At 34.6% G+C, this 7,759-nt stretch overlaps 1 protein-coding gene across 1 annotated transcript; it reads left to right on the top strand.

Moving 5' to 3' along the window:
- The first annotated feature begins 1,036 nt into the window (after positions 1-1,036).
- Positions 1,037-3,664, top strand: LOC112639427. Its single transcript, XM_025413272.1, has 4 exons — positions 1,037-1,344; positions 2,288-2,565; positions 3,066-3,196; positions 3,423-3,664. The coding sequence occupies exons 1-4, from the start codon at positions 1,119-1,121 to the stop codon at positions 3,622-3,624; spliced, it is 837 nt and encodes a 278-aa protein (XP_025269057.1). The 5' UTR covers positions 1,037-1,118; the 3' UTR covers positions 3,625-3,664.
- The last annotated feature ends 4,095 nt before the right edge of the window (positions 3,665-7,759 follow it).

Here is a 7,759-nt window from a genome sequence, read left to right as displayed (position 1 = left end):
TCTCTCTCTCTCTCTCTCTTTCTCTTTTTTTTTCTTCTAATATTTTACAGCATTTTAAGTTGCAAATTGTAGCAAGGGCAGCTTCAAAAATTTAATAGTAAATTGACACGAAAGTTCCATCATCCATTTCACAACGAGGTCAAAATTTTTTTCCTCGTCATTTCTGGATTTCTCATAATCGCTACAAAATGTTGTCGATCAGAGCATTCAAGTTTCTCGAAATTATTCAAATAGAAATTGGGGATAAAGATTGTATTGCAGGGGATAAAGATTGTATTGCACGCTCAGTGAAAACATCGCGAAAGGATTTAATAATCTTACGGTCACATCGCTTTTCCGAGGCAAATGAATTCAGGACGCGAAGATATCTTTATGGATTTAATGAGATATAAACGTTGAGTTGTCAAACGAAATATGGGAAGTATTTCTACAATATATTTTGAATAAAGAAAAATATATTCTTTACTCGAAAATATTGATCAGTGTTTTTTTAAAAAGTATATACTGAGTAAAATAAAAGATTTCAATGTCTCTGCTAAAAATGATCAATTACTGTCATCAATAATCATATTAAGTCGAAATAACATCGCTAAATTTCAGTATTAATCAATTTTCTCTCTAATTGTATTTTTTGAAGAAAAATAAACAAGAATTCTAATAAATCGAGAAATCTCTCCGCGAATGGCCTCAGAATCCTAAAAATATCCACTCAATTGCGAGCTATTTTCTCGACAATAAAAAACAGAGCAATTTCTGCAAATCTTGCTGGCACAATAGAACGAGGTGTATTAGCTCATTGCGCCTCCGTAAACTCATCAGGCAGTTCAACGGGCCGAATGATCATTCTGGTCGACAATTTCTTTCGAAATCGTCCGTTCGTATTTTTTTCGTTGTCTCGACTGTGTCGAATTTGATGCGGTCACGAAAAAAGAATTCGCTCGGATACCCCTTACCTTGTTTAGACCTCATTTCCATTTACTCGTCATTTTGCACAGACTTAGTGGATCCCGACGACGCGTTTCTACACTCTCTGGAGACTCTCTCTCCCGGATAAAAGGTCGATTCGCGACTCGAAGGACGAGTCGCAGGCTGCTGTCGTCTCGAGCGAGAGGGTGACGATGATACTTCCGGTGTTATTCGGTGTCGCTCTCGCGGTCTCAATCGCCGCCGAGGATACGAAAACCCTGGTGATGTTCCCGTCCAACGGAAACGCCACGTCTTTGGAGATGGGGGGCAAGATCGAGCCGGCCCATCAACCGGATATGATGACGCGGCCAGTCCCTACGACCCTCATCGTGCCGCCGCAGCCGCAGCCGATGCTGCCCTCGGATTACTTTTTCCCCAGTAAAGATTTTTCTATTTTAGTTACGCTAAGACGGTGTCGTTTGATCACTTATCCTTTGTGCGAGGCTATAATCAAGCACAACGTGTCGCGCTTCGGTCGTCGCGTTAGCGCCACAAAGCCGGGACATCATTTTGGAATTGGAGTGTGTTGTTCGTACTGTTTATAGACGCGAGGAAAATAACGTGCGTTTCGAGCGCAACGTTTGTCTGCGCTTTCTTGGGAGATTGGAGCTTATTCTCTCGGGGAAGTGGCACAAATTCGTGCCATTTGATTCGTGACGAGCATACGCGATTGTCCGGAATGAATCGACCGAAAAAAATTATGACGTGATTTGGGGAATGTTGTCATGGAAGTTAAAATATTAAATTTGATAAAAGTGCAATAATTACCTTTTTTTTTCAAAAAAGAGAGAAATCACTTCCTGTATTTTTTTACACTATATTAATTCTGAGACTACCAAATCGCTCCATCACAATTGAAATTACAAAAGAAAATTATATTTTCATGTATTTTATCATATTATAATTATAGCATGTGTTAGAAAAGTTTTGTTGCAGTCAAAGTTATGTATGTTGTATTTTTGCCCTTATATGGGATCTTTTGTAAAGAAATTATAAATTAATCTGCTAAATAATTTAAATCGTAATTTAAATTTAAATTTAATCGTAATTAAAATTTAAAGAATTTTTAAGTCACGAATTTGATATCAAAATTTAAATATGTATATAATTTTTTGCAAAAATCTCCTTTTTTATTTTGACATATGTATTAATATTCATTTTAAATGACGAAAAATAATCAGTTTCTCTTTCTTTTTGTTCTATTGATTTAACATGTAATATTATAATTATGTTAGATAAATATGTCTATAACTTTTAAAATTGGTTTCTTCATATTCTCGACGTCTCATCTACAGGATATGCTTTAAAAAAAATGTTTCAGTGCCTCAACGAACATTTCCGCACCATAGAAGCGAAAACATGCCATACGGATATGAGTATCCTAACATTGGATATCCAGTGGCGCACTCGATGGACCACTCCATTTCGATGGTCCCTTCATCAAAGCAGCTTGTTGTAGTCAGTTTCATTGGTCTCCTATTGCTTTTGGCGATTATACAAAACACATTTAACTCCGCCAAGCAAAAGGATGCGATAATGGACCTGTTGTCATCCAGGCAAAAGAGGGATGTCTACACTACGCGTGATTTTCGTTCAGTGGTACACGTCATTTTTGATGTTATCAATTTACATTCGATAAGAATTGTTTAAGAATTTAATAGGGCTTTATTAATTAATATTGTCAATTTTTAAAAAAGAAAAACTCCCTCGCATAAGAAATTAATCAGTTAAATTCATTTCTGCGAGAATATATTTTCTCTAAAATAATGTAATAAATATATGTAATAAATATATCATGAATGGGAAATTTCTATCGAATAATTTTAGAGAGAATTTTAGAAATTCTGAAAAAAAAGAGGTTGTTAAATTTAAAAATGAAAAGAGTTACAAACCTCGACACGATTCTCTGAATCTAATTCGATCGCGAGAATAGCTGGACAAATTTGCCTGGAGATTTCAAAGTTTACTCACCGTGATGAAACATCTCGCTCCTACTGGCTGGGCAAAATTGCTAGGATAAATCATCAATTCCAGACCACTCGGCAAAAATTTTCGCGCGTCAACGGTAGATTAAAGTAAGACTTTCCATGAACTTTCAGACCCCGGAAGAGGAGGAGATTCTTAATAACGATGCTAGAGTACGATGCATACAAAGGACGATCTGTCTTGAGAACCGCAAGCTCTTCAGGGATTTGGGTGCGCCAGGCAAAATGTTGGCGAAGCACTTGACGTAAGTTGGACGCTGTTTTACGTGTTTTTTTTTCTTTGTCTTTTTTTCAACATCGTTCGTTGCATCGCGAGTTTGGAAAAAAACTTAAATACCAAAGGAAAAAAATAATAAATATTAACAAAAAAATTTTAATTATGTCATTGCATTCAAGAAAAGACATTTGATCAAAATATACTGCATATCTATCTCGATTTGTTGAAAATTTACGTCATGATTTTTCGTGTAGGAGGGATATAGAGAAATCATTCAAGTCACCCTCAGGTTGGGATCGTCTCGTGAGGGATGCAGGTGCAGCAGGAATTCGGGGTGACGATTGTGATGTACTTTATAGAGATTGCGACACTCCAGTGACAAGAAAAATACGTAAGGTTTCGAGCAATGTCTTACCAGGCGCTAAAGATCATGATGAATTTAATTCAATTCGTTAAGCATCAAAAGAGCTATAAAATAGTATTTATTTATATATTATTTCCGCCTTTCGTATAAAATCTTCGCAATGTTTGTTCTAAATTAAATTACACGTGTCTCTCGTTTTATATCGAGAAATGGGAAAATTAATAATATTGAAAAATTAATAGTTGTACTTCTCTTTTCTCCTGTAGACAAGAAGACAAGTAATATCAACATTAATTAATTGATACACGTTCTTAGCAACCCAGCAGACACCAAGTAACATTTATATAATTGTTAGTTGTAATTTCCCACTAAACAATATCACTGTTACATGTTATATAACCGTTATATAACTGTTATTTGGTGTTTGCTGGAAGTGTATGTTCCTTGTAATATATTATATGTTGTACTATATACATATGACAGAATTGTATTATACATCACAGAAGCGTGGGTGAATAAAAAAACCGGTGATATTAATGACTTTTTAATTTTTTTAATTACAATATGCTGCGATGCATTTTGTTCTTTATCTGCTACAAACATCGACATCTAGCTTGAACTATTTTAGATAGCAATTCGCTATGGGACACACTTCACTTACACACTCTTCCTTTCTCTCCCTCTCTCTCTCTCTCTCACTCTCATTTTATTGGAATTATAAGAAAATATCAAATATCGCGAACAAAATGGAGACATCGATCGCGTCTTCGGCATTTTGTGTGTTGGCCTGGTTTCCTTCCCCCACAAGTATCGCCCCTCCCTTGTCAGCTAATTATACAATAACGCTTCCGATATTATCATTAACATTAAGGCATTATATACTTATAAGTTTTGTATCTCAGTTTAGATGTCAGTTATATGATACGCTAATGTGTCATAATACGCTGGACGCGTAAAACTTACATTTAAATAGACGTGAGATCACTCGCATAATAAGTTCAGTAAAATAGTCCAGGGTTGTATTCCAAAACCCTACTCTACCCCTAAGGTAGAAGACCCGCGTTTCGTTTCTCTCGAGACGAAAGCAGTAAATATGTATCGCGTGTGTGGGTGGGAGGGTGGAAAAAAAAACCTAGGTAGAGCGCAATCAAAGGCGACTCTCACGATCCCCGCTTTTGAGATGGATCGGTGGAGAATATCATTTCCCTCAAACCCCCTCTTTCTAGTCTTACTTTAGATCACGTCCAATTAGAATTGTAAAATGCAAATCACGCTATTTCGAGCATCCATATACGAGACGCAGTTTCAATTCCTCATTACGCTTCTCTACTACTTCTCATGACAAATCTGCTTAAATCAGTTCGCTCTGTTTCTGCAACAGCTGATCGATCGTGAGTGGAATCTTGGAATGCAGCCCAGAGCAGACCTATTTACCATAACACTTTATTTAACGCATGCGTTATAATTATTAAGGAAAAAAAGGCGAAACAAAATTTTAATATATTTTATAATATACAGGGTGTCCCAGACCTAACGAATCAGCCTCCTCAACATCTTCCTCAACATTTTGGTATTAAGATTTTCGTCTCTAAATGATCTCAGGAATCTACCATTAACGGCTGATTCATTAAGGCCTAGTTGCATCAACGTTATTTTAGCTTTAAGCGAAACTTAAATATATGTCTGTCTTTATTTATTTAGAAAGAAAGGTAAAGATAGATATATATTTAAGTCTCGCTTAAAGCTAAAATAACGTTGGTGTAATCGGGCCTAAGTCTGGGATACCCTTAATTTCACTAACTTCGCGTTAGAAAAATTGAAAATCTGCAAAATTTTGTATTCTTATTTAACACATGCGTTATAACATAATATACGACTCGAATCGAGTTTGTTTCTGCAATAGAGAAAAGCATTCCTCGAAAGACACTCTGCGATATATAAATAACCAATGGAAGAACCAATTCGAGCCAGCTCGCGGATGATAAAAGAGAAAAGTGCGCGTAATCACTTGACAATTATAAGGATTTCGATTCTCTTCAAATTCCCATTTCAAAAATGCCCGGAAAAATGAAGATGAAATTCACATCGGGTGAAAATTACATCATACAACAACCACGAGAAATAGAGATTGTAACTGACAGAATAATACCTGAATGTATTGAAGTTCTTCCTTGTAAAAAATCTCGAGGGTTCTTCAGATCACGTGGGTGTTTCCTCGACGTCCATTTTTTGCTCTCACACATGTTAGTCCGATTAAAAACTTTTTTTCTTTCTTTCTCTCTTTTACGCGCACGAAAAAAATTTCGAAAGATTCTCTCAATTGTCCGCACGTGACGTTTATCCAGCAGCCGACTCGAAAATTGGCTTCTAGTTAATTTCGTTTTTATTTCTCGAGTAGTCTCGCCGAGTTTTCTCCACACATTCCTTTCAATTTCGCACAAGAGTCATTTAGTATAAAATTGGATTATTATCTATAACAGGCTTTACATTTTCGTTTTACATATTTTATCTCAATTTTCGGTGTCTTTTTTTTCTCAAACTTTTATTCTCATTTTTCAAATTTTTACATTGCATTTTTGTTCGCAGAGAATAGGCCCACTGCCTTGAAAACACAAAAGCAACAGAACGTACGATATAGATACATATATTTACGCAGCTGACCCGAAGTGATCTTGATAGTCGACGACGAATTCCATCGCTTTCGTTTTCTCGCCGTAAGAAAAATTCGAAGAGAGAAATTTACAAAAAAAATCTTATAATTAAATCTAAGAGATTTGAACCTAAACTGTTCAGCGATGTGTTGAACCTTGCTTTTTCAGCACATGACGACTGATTGTTTTAAAATACAATGAAATCGAGCCGTGAGGCAAATGATCCAATATTTGATCCGCGATGTTAATTAGTACGTTCAGTATCAAGTACGCTCGAGATGATTAAAACGCAAATTGGAGAGAGGATCATTGAATCACGTATTGTGTCACGTTCAGCCAAGAGTTGATTTTACGCGAGAATTACGTTTGCCCAGAAATAAATTTCGATTTCTCATGCTAAATAATTAATTCTCCTCTGCGTAAGAATAGACTTCATTAATCAACGAGTAGATGTGCTTTTCATTTCGTACCAAACTTGTTTATCCGACTTTTTCTCGTTTAAATGCATAATATTTTCGGAGATTTTTACTTTTTTTTAAACATTGACTTTTTCAAAGATTGAATTTGTCGAAAATTCATACAAAATCGTAAATGACGAAATGCCCTTTTTTTAAATACCTTGATAAAGAATCGAGATTTTATAGAAAAGATAACATAAAAATTAATTTCTGTGTGTGTATAAGATTTTTACTTATTTTATTATTTTATGCATATATAATTTAGAGATATAAACTTAAGAAACTAATTTAAACTCTGATAATTCTGGAAAGAATATCGCGCTAATTAAGGTTTCATATGAGCGATAAAATAAATAATTACATTTAATTTAGCTAATTTTGACTGTATTCCCGGCAACTTTCGTATTTTTATTAATAACTTCAAGAAAAATAGCGGCAATTTTTCGGATCGTTATCGATCTCAGTTGAATTTCCCCTAATTTAATAATATAAGAAAAAATTACAAAAATATAAAAAAAACGTAGTATTAATACACAATCAATAAAGTAAATTTAAAATTAAAGTAGTAAAATGTAAAAATAATATTTAAAATTTAATAGGGGCAAAAAGATAGAAATAGTATTAATAATAACGAAAAAATATGAGATGCGACGATCTGTGAAGGTGCAATGCTCTGTCATGAGGCGTTCTGTCGAAATTCGAAAATCATCAGAATGATTCTGACAATGTCCAAGAAATAATAGTAATGATAATGTAATAATAAAACAAATATGTAGGCAATATATGAAAAGTGTGCAGCCAGTGACGATGCCATTAATTTGCCCGATTAAACGCATCAAAACTTCGGGAGACGATTAACTTTGGAAATACTTTTATTTTATATCCGAATTGAATTTTTTTATCATGTCCGAAATATTAAATTATTTCTTCCCTCTCTTTCGATGTAGCTCCATTCTATCCGAATTATAATCACAAATATTTAACTATGATCACAATTCACGTAATGTTACCCACTTTCTGAAAAATTAATGACTGACATTTTAGAATTTAAACTAAGAAAACAGGTCTTATCTACGTTTAAGATGGTAGTAAAGCACATCGAATGTAGGTCGCTTAAG

Source organism: Camponotus floridanus, unplaced genomic scaffold (genome assembly GCF_003227725.1).
Source record: "Camponotus floridanus strain SB8 unplaced genomic scaffold, Cflo_v7.5 scaffold64, whole genome shotgun sequence".
In the NCBI taxonomy this organism is placed as follows: domain Eukaryota; kingdom Metazoa; phylum Arthropoda; class Insecta; order Hymenoptera; family Formicidae; genus Camponotus; species Camponotus floridanus.
The sequence above is the reverse complement of the archived record's forward strand: the minus strand, read 5'-3'. Positions and strand labels throughout refer to the sequence as shown.